Raw genomic sequence first — 21,412 nt, 5'->3', positions numbered from 1 at the left:
CTTAGCAACATGGACTGCAGCAAGAGTTTCAGAGTGGTGAGTTTTTAATTTGTAACAAATGTATCTTTCATCCATAAAGTTTTAACTGTGCACTCTCTCTCCATCACAGTAACAACTTTATATCCATTGACACTGCCTGGAGGGTAGCTAATGTTTGGAAGGGAGAAGAGAGGCAGCAGGCAGACGTCTTGTCACTGTGGTTTTCCACTGGTGTTTTTGAGGGTGTGTTGGACTAGCCGCTAGGCGAGCATTATGATGCAAAAAAAGGATCCTATTTTTTTTGTGCAGCAAAAAAATTATCCTAAAGAGACAAGGCCTATTATTTATTTGTAATGTCATGCAGACTTAGAACCACAAGATGCTTTTGTAATGAGTTTGAGACTGATTTTGTAGACACTAGCTTGTTTGAGGTTTTGTACCCACTAACCTTCAGTGGTTACAACTGAGATTTCCACTGGAAAAAAAACAACAACTTTTTAGCTTTGGCTTCAATCCATATCTGTAAAACTATGAGCTGTGTTACCTATTCAGGCTCTGAGGAATGCAAGTAAAATGTCAAAGTACTTGGATTAAAGTAAAAATGTACTACCTATCAAGTAAGTTTATTTTCAGCAAGCTGCCACACACCTTTTGCCACACAAAGGAATTTCAAAGCGTATATCTGTAGCTTTTCTCAGCCATTACACAAGAATAATTCTGATGACGTACACTGCATATCCTGGGCCAAATAAACGGCTCATTTATTTCTGTGCATCATGGCCCTCCACTTGATTCAAACATATTTGCTTCATTACACCAACAGAGAGGTAGTGGCTCTTCTGTATTGTCTAACTAACCAGTCTCCCTTCTTAGCAGGTTCAGTTGTATCACCATTGTGTTCAAAGGGTAATAACACTGTAATACGTCTCATTTTCAAGGGAGAGACAAAGTAGATGCTTTTGACAGCCTGGCCAAAGTGGATACGGGGGCTCGGGGTTACATATTGCAGTATATGTACGTATGTGCATATGTCTGCATGTTGCCTGTGCAGCCTGGTTTAATTCCCAGGCCTCTCCCTTTGTTCATTCCTTTGCAGTGTCATTACTTACATGTTGGGGTAACTTTTGCAAACTCCATGGTGTATGTAAGGTAACCTTACATTAACACTTCCAAACTGCAGCCTTCACATTTGCAGTATCTCAGTACCTGGCATGAAATGTCAATGACGCATCAAAACGGCTCCCCGACACATTTCTGACACATCGCCAACGTCTGCCAGATATCTAGCATCAGAGTCGGCCGACTCGACATCCACATCCAGCCAATGACAGCAGGCAGCTGGCAGAGCAGGTAGCTACTTTTTCACTGCAAAACACTTTTTACTCACCTCCAGCTCTCTCTGTAGCTCAGACAATCCTGCTACCTGTGTGTGCTAATACATTTTTTCACCCATATTCTTTGTCTTTATAATTGCTATCTTTATCATAAACAACAGCTGTTTCGTGTGTAGGTTCGCGTCATTTCCTGTTTCACATTTCAAGTGTGTTGTCTTGACCAAACGTGGTTTGGAGACCAGCGTCGGGTGACACAGCCGCTGTCAGCTCGTGCAGTGTGTGACCCCCTGTTACCGAACAGTTACGTAGTGTGAACGCCACAACGACTTCAAGACTCCCGTCACACAACGGCAAATTGTGTAGTGTGAACGGCACAGCATCGGCCGAAGCTGAAAGTCGTGTAGTCTGCACAAGCCTTTACTAGCATCGGATGTCTGCGGGGGAACTCCGGTGTTGTCGGAGAATTTGCTTGTCTATTAAACACACTTGATTTTTTCTTTGTTGGACAACTTTTGAATTGAACCTCAAACTGAGTATTTTTTGTTTGCTTACTGGGATATAGAAAGATGGACTCCTAGGATATTTGAACTAAGATAAGGACTTGGTGGTGAACTTAGTTTTTCATGCCATGACCCTCAAATTACCTTTCTCATATTATTAAAATTTTATACTTCTTCTCCGCCATTGCTCATAATAATAATTCATGCAATTCATGCATCACCTAATTTCATCATAACACAGGCCTGGCCTACAAGAAAGAACAGTGTATGTTTAATCTATCTAATATTGTGTTAGTCATACTATACGCTGATTTATTGCTTGTTAAGGTAAAGAGCTTAAACATAGCCACATTGGAGCCCTTGTTCAACATGTTTTACATTTCATTAAGTCGACATGCTTGTAGGTGTCACTTCTCGTCAAACGACCAATTACAGCCTGAATAGGGCGGGACATTAAAAGTTTGATGTGCTACAGCAAACTTTCAGATGTTGAACAATATGATTATTGACTATTTAGTACTTAGCTTTAACAAATTAAAGCCATTTTATAATGATTATATTAAAAAAACAACCCACAGAAATTAAACAGTTGTAACTGTAAACTAGTGGTAAAATAGTGTACTATTATATGAAATTATAATGAATATAGTAATTAATATATTAATGTTATACTAACAGAATAATATTAACTGAACATTATACTCTTTATTTAATGTTAAGATATTATACTAATACACTCATGTATACTAGTTCCTCCACCAGGTTGTGGATAGAGTCTCTGCAGTGGTCAGATGTAGATTTGGCTAGAGCCAGGATGCCAATATTTGCTCCTTCTAGCCACCTCCTCCGTAGAGCAACACGCTCCCCTCATTCTGTTTTACATCTGTTTTACTAGTTATTGTTATAAATATTGTTTATCGTTTAACTTCGTTCAAGCTGAGAAATACACATTTTATAATGTCAGTATTTGTGCATTTTCCTTGATAATCAAGCAAGTGGACTTTTTACCATTTGTTCCATTATAATCGAATCGCAAACTCAAATTGCAATATTATCCACAATAAGTGCAATACAACTTTTTCTCCAGATTGTGCAGAAAAAGTTGTATTGCTTTACAAAAGTTGTATTGTACTTTGTATTCAAAATAAAACATTGGCAGCATTGACAGACAGTGCAACACACACACACACACACACACACACACACACACACACACACACACACGGAAGGATTTTATGTGTTTTCTAGGATAACAGTCTAGATGATTTATAGCTGATGTCATTTCTGGTAATGAAATCAGCTAAAGTGACTGAACAATGTATCAATGTTAATCTTTCTCAGGCATTTCAAGTGATATTAAAAAAATGAATGACTAATCGGTACTGCATAGCTGCATGGAGGTAAACCTCTTGTGTATCTTACTTTGCCCCCTCAGGCTTAACACCACAGCCAGGTGACCAGGTAATCTATCTACAGACTACAGCTTAGATACAGAATAACAGCTTTGGATCTTTAGCTGTCTTGGCCTCACATACATCAGGCTATCTAGAGAATGCATAATCCACACTAAACCTAGACCAAAAATCAAATGCTACTGTCTAAATTGACCCCATGATCAATGTGCCCTCAGTACTGTGCGTCTCTAACACAGATGTCCATCATTCACCCCAGGATTCATCAACCCACTACATATGGAGTTAGACCAAACAGACCAACTAAATGAATAATAGCTCCAATGCTTTTAAAATGTCAAAAAAGGGGTGTGGTTATTAGTATCAGTATGAGGTTTTCAAAGCTAGATGCAACAACAAACAGACCTCAAAACAGGCCAAATCATCTGTGCACAAATTGCTGTTGCATTAGCCAAAAATAGCAATATTATGTAATATTTCAAAGAGAACAGTCTCCAAAGTCATAAGATGATATGCCAAACTTCATCAAAACAAAGAAACAGTGGGGTTAAACAGTGTTGCACACATTGAAACTTACCAAAAAATAATATGTCCCACATAGTGCACAGTATATAGCAAGAATATCAAACTGGCATGCAACAGGAACATAGCATACATTTGTATTGATGTCTACGGTGGCCATTTAGTTACAAAGTTTCAGTGTTTATGCATTATCAATCCCTGTATTTTAGGTATAGGGCTCTAGTAGACAGATGTTCAAATAGCCAGTATTTCTCTGACTCATTAACTTAATACCAAATCAATATTGATGTGACCTGATGTCTGTTATGGAACTAGTCATAAATATTTATATTCCTACCGAGAATTCTGCATAAATCTGCTAAAGCCGCCCCCGCTGCCTCTACTGTCTGCTAACAACTGCCACACAACAAAACCAAGCAGGACAACCACAGGCAGATATGAATAAAGAGCATGAAAGCAAAGCAGTACTCATCAAATGGACAAAATGATTTTCTATTTGATATAAACTATACTACTGTCATCATTTACAACATTAGCTACATCATGGGAACAGTTTCCTAATGATATATAAATAGATGGTTATGTACTGAAGGAATAATTGAGTGCTGCTAGTCACTTACTGCTCAGCCCTTTTGTTTACATTTTGGAAAGCCATTCTCCTCGATCTTAAAACACGAGATAAAATGTTTAGTAAACAGGCTAACTTTACTGTAATAACCATGTTAAGAGCATTAGAAATAAGACTCCAAGAGCAAAGGAACTGAAACAACTACAGATTTAACACCTTGGTCCGTTGATCGAGCACCATCTTTTTGTGCCTTATAATGTTTTACACCATTGGTAAAAAGGTTTAATACTTGGGATTTGGTGCCAGAAATGTTTGAATGTCCTGGGCTTGCCAAGTCTGTTCTCTCTCCAACATGAGTATAGGCCCAGCACAAATATTCAGCAAAGGAAGAGAAAGAGAACAGAGATAAGCTGTCTTGCATGGGAAGATCTGCTCTCTCATGACACAGAGCCCCAGGAGCTTATCCTACATGTACACAACAGGAAGCCAAAGAAGAGTTCCCTGCTCAAACACACATACATTTTAGTGCATACATCAAAACCACCCAATACTAATACCATGCAAACTGCAACTGAACAAAACTTCCGAAAGCACGCAATGCTTTGCTGAACGAGCCTAGCAAACTTCGCACTGTAGAAAACCGCTGGACAGCTGTCGTCTCGTTTATGTCAATCAACTGCAATAACACAAAGGCTCATAGTTGACATCAAAGGGTCGATGGAGACATAACTGTGGATCATCACATAGAGATTAGATGGTCTGACTCACCGAATGGTTGACTCCCCACATAAGCACGCTAAGCAGAGGGTCGCTGGCACGGAAGAGCTTCACTTTCTGGGCAACGAAGTGTTTTTTCTTGGTCTTCGTTTTGCTCGCAATAGCTGCGGCTATGCTGCTCGCCGAAGCCATCTTTAAGCAAACTGGCTGGTTATTGCAGTATTTGCGATAATCTTGACAGAGTGTCTTCCCTTGAAGGTGGCACAGTGGCCACCAGCTCACGACTTAGTAATAACAACACTATTCATTTAGCCAGACCGCAAATCAAAGTACTCCTATTATTTTCTTCATCCGACGTCCCACACAGCTTGACTGACGCTATGGTCCTAACGTTCCCTCGACAATGACTAAAATTAAGGAAAATACGGTGTTAAAGCTAATACTGCTGCTCTCATTCGCCTAACAGTCCGCCGCTTGCCCCAGCCCACATCATAAGTCACCTCTCTTCCTTCCTTGACTAGTCTGGAGCTCTCCGCACTGAGGTCTCACTGAGCTGGCGCTAGCATAGCCGAGTAGCTTGCTAGCTAGCAATCATCAACGGTAACGTTAAATTTCGTAAAATGAATTAACGTAAAAGACAGGAACAAACGGAAGCCCAGTGACGAATTAAACACACTTTATCACGCAGCCTTAAAACAAACTATTAAAATGACATATTAATGATGCTGAATGGCTAACTAAACGCTCCTGACTACCAGCTAACGTTAGTCCCTCCGACCTTCGCTAACCAACAGACGGCACAAACAGACTCCGCTCACCAGCTAGCTACCGTTAGCTTGCAAGCTAACTATTAACATTAGATAGCAGCTCACAGCTAGCCAGCGGCTCCGCCAGCCCTCCTCTTGCACGTTTGTGTCAGTCCGTAGAGATAACAGGGCTGTATCCTTTCATGTTCTTGCCTCAGTTCGAATTAAAACGCAGGGGGACAGTTATTTAAAATCAACGTGTGGTTAACTCCGTTTGCAGCCTTGAGGCTCGTGTGTGCTGACTGTGAACTGACAGCTCGACGGAGGGGAGGTGACAGCCTGCGCTTTGCAGTGTCTGCTGCCCTGATTCGCTGCAACCCCCTCCCTCCGCCAGGGCTATGCTATTTTGCTGCCCATATGAGTCTTTTATCTAAATTTGCATTTAGATTTCAATTTCATATTGACAATTGAAACATTGTTAACGAATCAAAAATCCCTTTTGAGGATGAGAATGTAGCATTCACTGCGCCTATGAAACTGCGTGGTAAAACATCTCCGACGGGGTAAAACAAGCTGCCCCTACATGTGGAGTGCACGAGTATTCTGATCTTTATGGTAAATGCATTGCAACGGCCCAGAGCCAGCTGACAGGCAGGGTTAGCGACTATATTCTGACATTTTTCTCACTTTCCAAAGACACGTGTCGCAATGTGAAAGTCTTACCTGAAGAAAAGCTACGAAACCTTAATTGTACCAGACGCGAGCACACCACATACAATATCATTTATAATTAACTTTGGGTAAGGACACACGTGTGACTAGGATACGTACGGTTTTCAAGGTGTTGACACAAGCCTACCAAATAGAAATGAATAATATCTCAATTACTTTTTGTATTATCTCATCTTGAAATTAGAAGTAAACATCATGTTACTTGTGTAAAAAAAATCCTCTAAAATGTAAGGGAAATTACATTAGGACATTATTCTTTGATTTTGGGTTGCTGGAAAAACATTAAATAAAGAATTACTGACAGCTAATCATACTTTTGAGTTCATGACTAGGCCTATATACAGACTGAATATAAACCATTTTTTTACCATATTACTTTCTACTTTCCAAATAAAAGTACCACGATTGTACTTTGAAATTGCTTCCTTTGTGATCCCTGAGGTGCTGTAAAAGCACATTGCTCCATAATTTCTGGCAATGACTGATAGATTTGAGATTTGTCCAGAATAACTATGACATTTTTTAATTTAAAAATTAAGCATTTTTACTACATCAATGTAGATATTGTCTCAAAGTAAAAGTCCTACATTTATACCTTGAAGTTTAATATGTGCTGTAAAAACACATTTATACCTTCAGGCAATGATGGATAAATTTGAGTTTAGGACAAATTAAATATATATAAAAATGTTTCACTATGGAGAGAATTTCCGAATTTGTGAAAAAAATGCAGTTGTGGTGTCTATACCCCAGATAAGTAGCTAACTGAATCATAGCAACAATGTGCACCATCCATTTTAATGAATAACCCCCCCAGCTGCAAATTCTGTGTAACAATCCCTCAATTATATGCTGCTATTTAATTTTGGCTCAATATCAACATTCCTCTGAATTGATTAGACGATCATTCAGATCACCTGTAAACTGGGTGTGAGGACTGATTTATCAACAATGACTGAGAGTAGCTTGGTGATTCCCCTCTTGTTTATTGGTTTCATTAAAACCCCTTACCCATTATTTACCTTTTTGAAGAGGCATTTGTTTGTTATTGAAGAGGATTTTTTTTCATTATTAAAGTTGGCTAGTTGTGAGATTTGCTCTCCAATTGGATATTTTTTAAAATTTTTTATGTGATTGGGAACTGGGTCTCAGGCTCCTTTCCCCTGAGCTGAGACCTGTGGAATCAAGACTGCACATAGAACAAATCTTGGCACATACTTCATTGTGTTTTACTAAATTAAAGGGGGTTGTCATAGTGAGTATTTAAACAGCAAATAGGTATCTTGGAAATGCCATCAGGCATCATGATGGCCCAATCCCAATGTCCCCCCTAAACCCTGAACCCTCACAGACTTTACTGATGTCACTTGGAAAGTGATTGAGTATAAGAGGCTGCAAGGGCTCAAAATGCTGTAAAGGGGAATGGGACAGCCCTTTGCCACTTTATCAAGTTACCTTGACAACGCTGAAACACCTTGCACACTTTTTTATTCTATGTTTTTGCCTTATTTTTAAGTCCTGCAGGCTCTAGCCCTATACAGAGTGGAGGAGAGGTAGCCTAAATGTCAATATATATTTGTAATTAATCAATACACTATTGTTGGTCAAATAGCATCATCAAACAAAAACTAAAATAAATAGTTGTGTGTAATAAGGTGACTGCATTCCTCTCACTTCATGTGTTCTATGCACCATCTTAAGTTAAGAAAACTTTCAACAATATTAACATCAGCGTAGGTGTCGATTCATGTTTGTTTACTGTTTTCTTCTTCTCTTATAACGCTGATTTGCCGTGATACTTCTTTCGCTTCCGGCCTTCCCCCGCTAACCCCCGTGTTTCATGTCATACCGCTATAAAACTGTGGACAATTCCCTCAGCCAAAGTCTGCATAAATGCGGACATACGAAAAGGGCTCAAAATGTCCGCGAGAGAGCCCTCGCGCACTTGACGATTTGACAGTGGGACAGCCCTGAGCCTTCACGGACTTCCCGGGAACGCGCCTCAAAGTCTGTGAGTCTGTGAGGGTGGACATTGGAATTGGGCCGATGACTGTTGGTTCAAGACGCACTAAGACAATGTGACAGTCTTAAGATTGTCAATTGAGGGATGCATTAATTCTGCATTAATGATAGGCTATTATAAGCCTTACTGCAAATTGTCAATCAATTCATGTAAAAAAACAAGCATCTGAAAAAATGAAGAACAAAAACTAAAAAAAAATTCATACACCAAGGTTAGTTTGAATGTGTGCACCATGATGAAAACACATGGTTGCTGGTTCAAGACTCAATTTAAGACAAAAAAAATGAAAGGTATTAAAGTTTGGAATTGTATTTAGCTGTGAACTAGAATAAACTCAGTGTGTTAACCCTTTCACGCATAGTGGTCACTACAGTGGACAGCTATTAAAAAGCCGCGCACTGGTATGGGCAGAGGTTCTGATAGTTGCACATCAGCCACAGTGGACGCTATTGTGTCATGCCATACACTGCCACCCTCTGGTAAGCCGTTGTAAATGCAACTTAAATTCGTCAAAACCAAGATGGCTGACGCTGAGCAGCTCAGATAAATGTTACCACTCTTTCAATTATAAGAGAGTAGTAAGTAGTATCTAGTAACAACTAAGGAGTAATGCAAGCAGGAAATTACGATTCATCTGTCCACTAAATTGGACATTATTGCTGGCTAGGCCTATATTTCAACTATTACTGAGACTTTGTTTTTCTTGAAATAACTTAATGTGCACTAACTGTTTTGGATGTAAATCAATGGATTTATGTTATTAGAATGTAAAACTTGCAGTTTTTGTAACAAAAACAATATTTTGTGCAGATTCGTTCTATTAGCCTTTGTGAGTAACATTTAGTGTCTTGCAGCAACTAATAGAAAGGCATTCAGGATAGTGGAGTAAATTCCATCAGAATCACGTAAGGATAATACAGTCATGATGAATGGCTGCCAGAAATAGGAGAATCCCCAAATGCTAGCAATGATAGTGTAGCGGATGCAGAGAAAGAGAGAGGCTGAAGAGTAAGAACTGAGGTTCAACGTTTTTGCATTGCATTAAACATTATTAGAATATGTTAGAATATGTGACCACATTAGTTTAACAGCATTAAAAATATAGTTTTCACATACTATATCATTTAATTCATTAGTTTGTTAAATACATATTTCTTCAGTTAAAACCTTATGTGCAGGCTGTCCACCTTAGTGGACATGTAAAAAAAAAAACCTTGAAAAATGTGTGTTTAAACAAAATTAAATTCTAATTTTATTTTTTATGCCTAAAGAACAATAAAAACACATAGGAAACAAAATCCTGACAGAGGCTGACATAATTCATATATGAAAGGGCTAATTTACAGATAATTGTTGAAAATGTATAATTTATTTTTGGAAGAACAACTTAACTTCACCATGTTGAGAATGCTGTTAACCTGTGATGAAAACCTGTCTCTGACTGCATTGCAATTAGGATTTATAACTACAGACCTCCGGCAGCTGCTCTCTCTCCCCAGTTATATGACAGTGTGGTTGCGTGGTCTTGAATAATGGTCCATATGTAACACAAGGTACGCTTGATAACTTAGTGGGTAAGATTCGTGTTTTTATATACCAAAGGTCTCTGGTTCAAAGTGCACAGTTTCTTTTGCTTGGACGGCATTTCTTTAGTGCTTGCCTGAATACAAAACTCAGTTCACAAAATGTATAGTTTAGATGAATTAAATAGGCTATGACAATAATTCTCACTCAGTTTTAACATATTAAATAATTTGTTATTTTGACCAAATTTTATACTTATAAAGCAAAATTTCTCAGCAAGAAGCCAAAAGTCTTTTGAGCTGATTATCTAGGTCAAACAATAATACTACCGTATAAAGGCAGAGAACAGTAGGCTACAAAAAGGCTGAAGATGAGAAAAATAAGGGTTTAAAGTGTTCATTCTATGTAAAACTGCTAACAGGTGATTATCAGGTGTAACGACTTTTGTCTTTTTGGACGTTACAACAGATATCATGGATTTAGATTAAAAGACCTCAAAACTTCACTGCCTTTGGAAAAATGTAAAGAAATGTGAGGGTTAACCCAAAACATACACATCAAACAACATGTGCTCTTTCAGCTTTGCCCTTACAATTTATTAATAATTGCCTATTAATCAATTAAATAAACACATTTGAATGAATTCAGATATGTGAGAAAATAGCTTATCCACTGTCCAAATGTAACACATCAACAAATGTACTGTAAGCTATAGCTGTTAGCCTACCTGTTAGCGATATATTTTATTCACCACGACGAATAATAAATTCAATTACCAAAATGTTAGTTCATCGTCATATTTAGGCCTTTTCAATAACAGGAAGTGGGGGCAACGTAGGCTAAGTAAACTTAGGCTATAGTTAGCTTAAACTGAAATTGGCTGTATATGTAAAAACAAAAGACAACAAATCAGATTCTTGACTAAATTTTGACTATATTGAATATTGCTACATTTTGGCTTTATAGTAGGCTTTTACTTTTTGTAGCCTATAGTAGCTTTAATACATAGCTAAATGTTAGTAAATCCTTTTTTGTACAGGGTGATCTCATTTATGCTACATAAATAATCAAGGTTTGAATCAAATTTAAATATCTAGAAAAGCAGTGAAATTGTCAATCGGCTACATCAATATGTTTGGACTGCTATTACAAGTCCAAAACTCTTTTTTTTTTTGATTTAGTAGTAACTACTTCTATAGCCTATTGGAAAGATTAATATTAGTTTGTTTTCTTATATTAACATACTCTGTATAACTCTGTTGTAATGTTAACATTTTGTAAGACAAGACAACAAACTTTTGGAAGAAAATATCTGTTAGATTAAAAAATGGTATTAATGGTTCCCTCAAATAGGTTCAGAAAACACTTCTTTAACATATGTCCCATAGGCTTACTATGTACAATTATGGTGTTTTTAAAGCATTTTCAATATTTAGAAATGTATTTATAGTAGGAGTTTTACTTTGGAACTTCTCTGCACTTTTGCATTTTTGTATGTAGTCAAAGTTGTCCTAAACTCAAATAAATCAGTCATTGCCGGAGAGTATGGCACAATGTGTTTATGCAGCTCCTGAAGTAGTCTATCAAAATTGTAATAAAAAAAAGTAATTTCAAGGTATACATGTGGGACTTGAACTTTTGAAAATTGATACAGTAAAAATGCTTAGTTGTCCTGAGCTCAAGTCAATGCCAGAAATGATGGAGCAATGTGCTTTTATAGAACCTCTAGCTGTTTCAAGGTGCAAGTGTGGGACTTTTACTTTGGAAAATCTCTAAATTGATATGGTAAAAGGCTTGATTTTCAGTCTATAAGTATTTAGTTATTTATTTATAACCAGTTAGCCTAGGCCTAGGCTACTTGTTTATACAAATAGCCTAGACCTATATGATTATTAGTCCATCATATGCTACAGAAACTCAGGGAGACAACTGATGCCAGTCTGGAGGTATGTCAATGATTCACATTTTGTTTTGTAGTTATTTTGCACAATTTGATTTGTTGTCTTCTGCAACTTTTTGTCTTGTAATTCAACGTTTCACTGTAGCCTACATTTTACTCTGGTGTGCATGTGACAAATAGCCTACAAATCCTTGATTTAACCTGACTGCATTGACATCTAGCTTATATGTCAGTCTTTGTCAGCCAGATATATGCAAGACACCACTTTTGACGACAAGTAAACTCTATCCACAATCCACATATTGAAGTCAGTAACGATATATTTTAACATTAAACTGGCTATCTAATACAAAAGGTTCAAAGCAATAGATGTTGAAACCACAGAAACCCGTATTTAGCCCAACCTGCCACCCGTAGCCTAGCAACGCGGTGTCAACCTCCTTTTCCAAAACATTAAACCTGCAGCTCCTCTGGCCGGCTGTCATGCTAATTGTAAATCTTAAACTTTAGGCTGAACAAAAATAGGTAAGAAAATGTGCGATAATGAAAATGTGTGATCTGTAAGTTTGTTTTTTAAAGCGTCATCTCTGTGAACACTAACTTACTAACGCTGCCGAGGAGTAGTAGCCTGTCAGGTTAGCTACGTATTTTAACGATAGCTAGCATAGCTATATTCATGATTGCAGAGTCATAGATTTGATTGCATTGAGTAGCTACTGAACAACTATCTGTAATCAATCAACGCTGCTTAGACACATTTGGTAAAAATACTGTTTCTCTCTAGGTCGCAGAATGGGAAAGAAAGGGAAGAAGGAGCATGAAACTCCATGCAAGGAAACGGTGAGATTCATGTAGCTTAATGGAAGCCTTCTCATACCTTACCTTTTGATAAAACCTAGCTAACGTGTTTCTGAAAGGTTTATATATTTAGATTTCCGTAGCCTGAAAACACTGGGTGCATCAGACACAGATACACATAAGATCAGTTATATAGCGCGCTCTCTCTCTCTCAATTTCAATTCACTATGCTTTATTGGCATCTGTTTAGCTAACGTTAAACAAAGTTGCCAAAGCAATAAGTGACATATAGGTAATAAAATCTCTCTCTCTCTCTCCCTCCTCACACTCACAGTTTGAACCAGTGCCTGTTGAGGGCAGGACCCCAGCAACAGTAGTACTGCTGCTGAGCTCTCCAGAAGAGGACATCCTTGCCAAAGCCTGTGAAGCAATCCACACATTTGCAGAGAAGGGTAACGTTACAATAGGCTAGCATTGCTAACCCATAAACATGTTATGCTTTTGTGTGTGTTTGGGTGAGAGCGACCCAGCATCTGAAAAGCACAACATCTAATTGTGGCTGACCACTGTCTTATCTTATTTCTTGACATTTACTGTGAAATCACCTAATATGTTTCCAGTCTACCCTCATAAAGCATTTTAAACACTTACTTTTGTTTTTTAAGAGCAACTGACATGATTTTATCAACATAGTATTTTGAATCCAAGCCTCTTTTATTAATGTATATTACTATGTTGAGTACCCATTTTAGCTATATATTTTTTTATCTTTACTACTTCACTGACACATAAGTGCTCTCAGCTGCACTCAGGTCTGTTTGGCCCCATGTGTAATTTTCCTGTTCACTGTCTCCCCCTGTTGTTAGGAGATGAGAACAAAGTTTCTGTGCTGGGACTTGGGGCATTGCAGCCTCTCTGTCAGCTCATCGCTCACAAAAACAAGCTGGTCAGGCGCAACGCCTTCATGGCCCTGGGCATCATGGCCACCAACAGTGAGTCAGACATAGGAAATCATTGCAGACTTGCCTTCTGAGTCATCTGATGTGACTGGCCTTTTTAAACTTACATAACTTCCTGACCATCTATCTGCTTGTCAGGGACTTGACTGTGTACTGTTTTGTTGACTTACAGACTGAGTTTTTAACTTTGTCTTGTGTTTTCATTGGAAGGTGATGTAAAGAGTGCTCTAAAAAAAATTGATGTCATTCCATCAATCATTGACAAACTGTCACTTGAAGGTGAGTAACGTTGATCACAAGCTGGATAGACTCAGAAGTAGATATTTACTATATATTAGCTGCAATAAAACAAACAAACAAACAACACAATTTTCTCTCCTTTTGAAGAAGATATAGTTGTCCATGAGTTTGCAACGCTGTGCCTGGCCTCTCTGTCAGTGGATTTCTTCTGTAAGGTCCAGATCTTTGACAACAAGGGCCTGCCGCCTGTAATCCAGCTCCTATCCAGTCCAGACCCCGATGTCAAGAAGAACTCGCTAGAGATCATCTTCAACCTGGTTCAGGTGACTCTAAGTCTTCTGCCTAGAGGAGGTTACAAGACTGTACAGTTAAGGTTTACTAAAAATCATCACTGTGTGCTCAGTAAGATATAGTTCTGTGATGGGTGCAATTCACATGATTCCAACATTCTTGTTCTCTGGTTTTCTGCTGTGTTTTACTGTATGTATGAAGGACTACCAAAGTCGTCTGGCAGTACACGAGTTAGGCGGGATCCCTCCACTTCTGGAACTGTTGAAGTCCGACTTCCCTGTCATTCAGCATTTGGCTTTAAAGACGTTGCAGAATCTCACCACTGATAAAGATACACGCAACACCTTCAGGCAACAGCAAGGATTTGAGAAGCTCATGGATATCCTCAGCAGCACTGTATGTGTGTGTAGAAAGAATATGGAGAGGGTCATCACTGGAAATGGTTTCATTTTAATTAGCACTTGTTCTCAACTCGTAATGTGTTTTCTATCCATGAGTCTGTGTCCTGTACAACCTTTATCTATCTTTTTATTTCTTACAGGACTTCAGAGACCTTCACGCTGAGGCCTTACAGGTAGTTTCTAACTGTCTGAGTGACAGTGAGAGTTTCAAGCTGATCCACAGTGCTGGGGGACTGATGAGGCTGATGGAGTTTGTTCTCCACCCCAACATGCCTGAAATCCAGTCCAGGGCTGTTAAATGCATCGCCAGGGTTGCTCAGAGCTGTAAGCACAGAAGGAGATCAGAGAAAATCATTTCCTCTTAACTTTTCAACCTGGTAGTTTGGAAGTAGTATGAGTAAATACCACTTACTTTACCTGTGTTTACTGTGTTTGTTTCACTGCGCGTGTGTGTAAATGGCTGTGTGTCTGTGTATAGCTGAGAACGGCAAACTGCTCCATGAGCAGAATGTGGAGAAGGTCCTGGTAGAGCTCCTGTCTGTGGCGGATGTCAGCGTGAAAACGGCTACCTGCCAGGCCGTGTCCGCCATGAGCTTCCACCTAGCTAGCAAAGACCGCTTCAGAGACCTGGGTATGGACACATTCACACAATCTCCCATCACACTTGCCCACAATGAAGTATGAATGAGTTGGATTCATGTGTGTTTCAGGTGGTATCCCTGCAGTTGTACAGATGCTGAACAATGAGAGTTTGGCGCTGAGAGAGGCAGCAACCCAGGCTCTCTCTAACCTCACATATAGCAACCAGCTCAACGCTTTGTGAGTGACAGACAACTCGAGTGAATGTTTCTTTGTTATTCTTGGATTAAGTTGGTTATTTTAATGTATCTATTATATTATTTCAGGTTTATTGAGCAGGGACAATACGCATTAAGAATATATAAATAAATGTATAATTTTGTTTTCTATTAGATAATGTCAATGTCATACCTACAGTAAAGACAGAGACAATTCATAATTTCAAGGTATTTTGAGTATTTGTGTGTTTATATGTGCCAAACGTGTAAAACATTAAGTGATGAGTTTTCAATCTCTAAAGCAGATGTGGTATTTTAAAGTTGAGCAGTACGCCTTTCCTCTCCACTGTTTCACAAATGATTTAATGCTTCATCTGTCTTATCATGGTTCCCCCTCACTGAATATCTCTTTACCTCTTTCTCTCAATTTTATCTACCACCTTTATATTCCCCTGACATATCTTCCCTGTACCCATTGTCTCTCACTGTCTGACTTCATTTTTCAGTATAAGTTTCTCCTTCAGTTCTCAGGACACGATCATTTAACTCACACCTCCCGATGCACCATTCCTTCACTATCCTAACTCTTTATGTTTGTTTTCCCTTATGCACCAATTATTTATGCAAATCACATGTCACACACATATGAAATAAATACTATGTGGTATGCAGTGTTGTGAGACTGCATTAATAGCCAGCTCCATCAGCTCATCCATTTCAGTGGGATCTTCCAGTGCGGTGTACGAGGCAGAAGGCCACAAGATCCTTGTCCAGGAGCTCTTTGGAAGCTGTCCGAGGACGGTGGCCAATTCTGCTGCAACGCTTGGCAACCTGGCAGGACAGGAGGTCATCCGCTGTGGCATCTTGTCACACAGAGCCATACAGGCCCTAGTAGACACCTTGAAGTCCACATATACAGAGGTCCTGGTCAACGCCACGCAGTGCCTGGCAGTGTTGGCCTGTGATACAGAAGCCAGGGCAGAGGTTGGTGTTTGAATGACTGATCAGAATGCTGCTGTGTTCTTATGTTTGCAAATGAGAAGAATATTATGAAATTTGGAGGTGGAAATATTGCTTAATTTAACTGATAATGTTTTTACTGATACTGTTTTTAACCCACAAAATAAAATAAAATAAAATATGTTCAATAGTTTCTTATAAATTGTCCATAAAATTCACTCCCTGGCCTACATAGTTACAAAGTGCTGGCGGCCTTCAACCACTGGTCAATTTGCTGCGCTCCTATGACAAGGAGGTGTTGCATAATGCATGCATGGCCATCAGTGCCTGTGCCATTGATGAGCCCACTGCTGTGGAGATGTGCAAATATGGGTAAGACACTGATAACAATGACATCAGATCATGGCTGATGAATCACGAAATGTCAAATTGGAGGAGCATAGTTGAGTATCAAATGAAAGTGCAGTAAAAGTGTTGTTTGTTGGAGCCGACTCAAAGTAATCTCTTAAATAGCCAGTAGATGGCAGGATAGTACAGTGTTACATGTGTCTACTTGTTAAAGTATGGGTAATTTTGTAATTTTTGTGACTTTTTGTATGTGTGACTTTTTATATTTATCATCAGTGTCTGAATATCTGTATGCGTTTGTATTCCTGCTTTGTCTTATGTGTGTCTCAGGGCCCTGGAAATGCTTCAGGAAATCAACCAATCAGTGAATCGTAAGAGCAGCTTCAGCAAGTTGGCCATGATCAGCTTGCTGAACTCCAACTTGTCTGTTAAATACAGCCTGACAGATCATTTGGCCTCCACTGACATCATTAGTAATGGCTTCTATGATGCTGGGAAGGTGTGTGTATGTTTGTGTACTATTTAAATGTAATGTAAAACAGGGGTCACTTAAAGAAATGTAAGCAAAATGGGGGGAAAATAACTAATATAATAATATTATAATCATAATTAGTTATTTTGGATGTTTAACTAGTTGAACGGTTTCACCAACACTACCATAACAGTTTTCTCTATGTTTTAGCATAATAGTGTTTTCTGTTCCACTCTCTGTCTCTTAGGTTCGTGGAGGTCAGAGGATTCTGACTTTAGAGGAACTGTCCAAGCAGCCTGTCAACCAGCACCGGCCAATCATTGTTGTTAACAGAGCAACAGAGTATGTTTTCTTGATTTTTCCCCCTAAAGTTTATAACTAAACATTGTTTATTATTTGTATTCATCATATTCCAGCCCAGTAAACTCGCCACCCCCAAACTATACAGCTAACTGGGCCTTTTACACAACAAGCAGAGTGGGAAAGTAACAGGAACAACCACGCAGATAGAGGTTTGAGCAATGGCTGAGACTTGGCAAGCTTCCTACACTACCAGCCACATCAATCTAGTTTGTCTGTACAATTTATTGTGGCTGTTAGATTACTATTACTCTCCCCTTGTCTTCTCCAATCCAGTGCAACACTTTTCTTCTTTCCCCCTCTCTCCTCGGTTCCTTCAGTGTGCCCCGTTAGCGTGGCCTCACAGGGTAAACTATCCAAATTTTTTTAGATGGCAACACACTCAGAAGTAAAAGAGGCTTTGTGTTTAGACTAATGGATTTACATGCACAACCATGATTGTGCGCACACACACACACACACACACACACACACACAGACAATAAAATAAGATAAATTAAATTTGCCAAAGAGAGCAGTACCCCCTAAGAGTACCTCAGTTCCACCCCATTTAAACCACGCCCCCCCCTTCACCATCCATACACACAAAAGATCTCAGGCATTCCTAAGCAGTGTGTTATGTAATACATCTGTGGTTTTATCCATGGCTGAGTATGACCCAAGCTTAACTTTTTAACTTTAAAAAGCAAAGACTGCAAAAACTAAACTCTAACTAAGATTAATTATCTTAATTGAAGCCAAAATATACTTGTTTATTGTCTGACGAGATATTTCTTCTTACCAGGTGGCATTTATGTAAGTGAATTTCACTTATTTCAAGGTTTTTTTGTCCTTAAGTAGCAAGTGAAATATTCTTGTTTTGTTGGCAGATAATTTTGCTTATTATTATATTATAAGTAATAATTCCCCCATTTTAATGCTTTTTTCCCTTGTTTTTTGAGAGTTCACTTTTTGCAGTGTATTACTTTAAATGTTCATCCTCTATCTCCGGAAACACAGTGCCTCATATAACTTATTTTGTGTATATATATTATTATATTATGTTATATATATATATATATATATATATATATATATATATATATATATACCAGGGATCTGTCTGATGGGTATATCAAGAACATGAGAATGTTGCAGACTGGTAGGACATGTTGGTATAGCAGCTCCAGAAGTTTTGCCCATAATTTAAAAATGGGTGCATTTTAAATTTATTAAAAACATAGCAGATCCTATTTGTCTGTTGTGTTACATTGTAAGTGTTTAAAACAATGTGTTTGGATACAAGAGCAAATTGACGTTTGCTCACTGGGTACCTTCTAGTTTCTTTCTGAAATCTGCAGATATTCCAATGTACATATTGTGTATCGCAAGTACAGATGGCACATGGCAGCAACTGAAAATCTACAAAAAGAACAGTAAAAATGTTACAATAGTGCTGTGTTTTGGTTATATAAAGCACTTTACTCTTGTCCTTCTTTGGCAGAGAGACAGTGCATGTGCCAGAAGAGAGGCAGAGCAACCCATCAGAAACAGACACCAGCAGCAAGGGAGACCGCAGGACACCAAGGTGAGAGTGTCTGTGTATGTGGGTGGTGGGGATACTAACAGTGCCATCATATGTAATACTGCCTTGCTTATTTTTCCCAACAGTATACATCTTAACACATTGTTTGGTATTTCAAAATATTTTTTTAAAGATCTGTGTAATTTCTGAACACACTGTAAACACAAAAAGATATCAGTAACTTCATTGTATGGTGAAATGTAGTTTCAGTAAGGCTTAGATTAGATTTGTTTCGTTGAGGTATAATTATAGTTCTGTAAAACCACTCATTGATATTCTTCCCTATTTTTAAAGACACTGATTTCTTTTTAATTAACTGCACAGGAAGAAGAAAGAGGATGACAAACAGAAAGACGAGACCCAGCCTGAGTCTCCCACAGAGAAACCTTGGAAGATGATGGATGACGTCTCATTGCAGCTTCTAGTTAAAGAGGCCAAAGAATTCATCCTCCCGCTGAATGATGAACAAGAACAGTATGCTGCTTTGGCCAGGTGACAGATCAATGCAGTCAGCACGTAACCAACATGCGGAGACGTCACCGCAATTAGAGGAGGAAACCATCTTATAGTAAATGATTGGCAGTCATTCTCCAGAATCTTAGAAACAGATTTAAACAGCACATCCTGGAAATGGCATGTAACAGCATTATGCAGGCACAGATGCACAGCTGACCCTCAATAGATACAGTCCACGATGAGACATCAGGATGCAAAACAAGCACGTTTTTGAAGGTTCCTCCATTGTAATGGGTTTGTGTGGTTTGGTTTTTGGGTCTCAGGCTGGTGAGTGAAGCCATGGGCGGAGCAGTAGAGGCCAAAAAGTTGCACGAATTCCCATGGGTGCTGCACCTCAGCGAGCTCAAGTTTCAGCTCCAGTCTAATGTTGTTCCCATTGGTTTGATCAGCAAGGGAATCTACTGCCACAGGGCACTTCTCTTCAAGGTACCACTGACCTCGCTACACCACAGCATCATCCTTTACATTTCCCCCACATCTTTTGATATCTTATTTTAAACCCCTTGTCACTTAAGTTCTCCCCATCCTCCACTTACAGTATTTCTTTCCCTCTAAGTCTCTCAAGTTTTCATATACACTATTGCCATCTTCATTCAATCCAGCTTGTTTCCAAATCATCATACCCCCATCATGTCTCCTGTCTTTAACTTTTCAGTGTTTGGCTGATTGCATCGGAATGAGCTGCACTCTTGTTAGGGGTGAGTACAACCGCGCTTGGAACGAGGTGCTCCTCTTCAGTAGGAATCCCTCCAGCAATGGGCGCTCTTCACAGTCATGCCGCTACATAGTGGACCTCATGCACCAGCCTGGAAACCTGTTGACAGCCAATACCCCTGCTGCTGTGCAATACCAGACTATATAGAACAACACTGTACTGTATAGAAATGCTGTACTACATACTACTGTGACCAGAAATTTTACCGAGATGCATTATAGATAAGTGATTTGTACTGTATGTGTATTTTCTGTATGGCAGACCTTTACACCATACAGTATTCTCTGTGCATGCACAAGTCTAAATTAAAAAATGCTGTTAGTCTATAAGGCTTCTCTAATAAATACTCTAATTTAACATTTGGTTCTTCACCACAGATGATTGACAATGTTGTATTTACAGAGACAAGTCAGGTGGGTTTGATTGTGGTGTCCCAGTCAAACTCTGCATGTTTGAGCCTCAATTGTACATCATTAAAAAGAAACATACAGCATGCTAGGACCACTGAGCACCAAATAATGTCCTCTATGTGTGTCAGATTTGGTTACACCTTTTGGTTTATAATGACCTCACAGTAGAATACTACACTGAGAATTGAATTTGCAACACACAGGATAGCCTAATTGAACAACCAAACCAGACAGATTTCTTTCAAGCCATAAAGCTACTGGCCTCAGGGCTGGGCAATATGGTCATGAAAAGAAATTATCTCATACAATATGATAATTATCATTATTTCTTTCATTTTTCATAAAGGCTGATTTCTGCTACTGAGTGGTTTAAACTATTATTTATTTTCAGAACATGACAAAAACTCACCAAAGAGTGGATCACTTAACAAATCTGAGGTAGAACATTCAAAACAATAATGATAAAAACTTTTCTTCGACAAATAGCCTTTGCATGAGTAAGATTAAGTAAAATATTTTTTTCAGTCCCTTTTCCATACAAAATAAATATCTTTATTGAAAAGTTAAGTGCCAATTCGTTCGTGATTCAAATTAATTAAATTAAACGTTTATTGAACATTTGTT

The 21,412-nt window shown here is 38.7% G+C and overlaps 2 protein-coding genes across 4 annotated transcripts in view; one reads left to right on the top strand and one right to left on the bottom strand.

Moving 5' to 3' along the window:
* Positions 1-6,116, bottom strand: part of pip4k2aa (phosphatidylinositol-5-phosphate 4-kinase, type II, alpha a) — a 33,370-nt gene extending 27,254 nt beyond the window's left edge. The window contains exon 1 of one of the 2 annotated variants that reach the window (XM_038726450.1): positions 5,084-6,116. In XM_038726450.1, coding sequence (XP_038582378.1) covers positions 5,084-5,224 — 141 coding nt within the window. In that variant the 5' untranslated portion in view covers positions 5,225-6,116. The remainder of the gene's footprint in view (positions 1-5,083) is intronic. The other variant, XM_038726457.1, reaches the window with a different exon arrangement.
* Positions 6,117-12,348: 6,232 nt separating this feature from the next.
* On the top strand, positions 12,349-20,735 carry armc3 (armadillo repeat containing 3). 2 transcript variants are annotated; one of them, XM_038726401.1, is made up of 18 exons: positions 12,349-12,482; positions 12,742-12,797; positions 13,090-13,207; positions 13,622-13,747; positions 13,925-13,993; positions 14,102-14,277; positions 14,447-14,641; positions 14,787-14,970; positions 15,125-15,277; positions 15,357-15,465; positions 16,178-16,427; positions 16,639-16,775; positions 17,082-17,250; positions 17,471-17,565; positions 19,067-19,150; positions 19,472-19,639; positions 19,927-20,089; positions 20,319-20,735. In XM_038726401.1, exons 2-18 carry the CDS (start codon positions 12,750-12,752, stop codon positions 20,523-20,525), a joined length of 2,451 nt encoding a protein of 816 aa, XP_038582329.1. In that variant the 5' UTR covers positions 12,349-12,482; positions 12,742-12,749; the 3' UTR covers positions 20,526-20,735. The 2 variants fall into 2 exon arrangements, with proteins under 2 accessions (XP_038582329.1, XP_038582320.1); XM_038726392.1 differs by having other exon boundaries at positions 16,151-16,427.
* Positions 20,736-21,412: the final 677 nt, after the last annotated feature.

This window comes from Micropterus salmoides, unplaced genomic scaffold (assembly GCF_014851395.1).
Source record: "Micropterus salmoides isolate LMB-PRFRI ecotype aquatic unplaced genomic scaffold, ASM1485139v1 Ms_hic_scaffold_1, whole genome shotgun sequence".
In the NCBI taxonomy this organism is placed as follows: Eukaryota; Metazoa; Chordata; class Actinopteri; order Centrarchiformes; family Centrarchidae; genus Micropterus; species Micropterus salmoides.
The sequence above is the reverse complement of the archived record's forward strand: the minus strand, read 5'-3'. Positions and strand labels throughout refer to the sequence as shown.

What these genes read in the sequence shown, in the direction of transcription:
- armc3 (XM_038726392.1), top strand. Translation starts at nt 12,750, where the DNA reads ATGGGAAAGAAAGGGAAGAAGGAGCATGAAACTCCATGCAAGGAAACG. An exon ending in AAACTCCATGCAAGGAAACG is followed by an intron (nt 12,798 to 13,089) that starts GTGAGATTCATG and finishes TCACACTCACAG; the next exon opens with TTTGAACCAGTGCCTGTTGA. An exon ending in CGCCAGGGTTGCTCAGAGCT is followed by an intron (nt 14,971 to 15,124) that starts GTAAGCACAGAA and finishes GTCTGTGTATAG; the next exon opens with CTGAGAACGGCAAACTGCTC.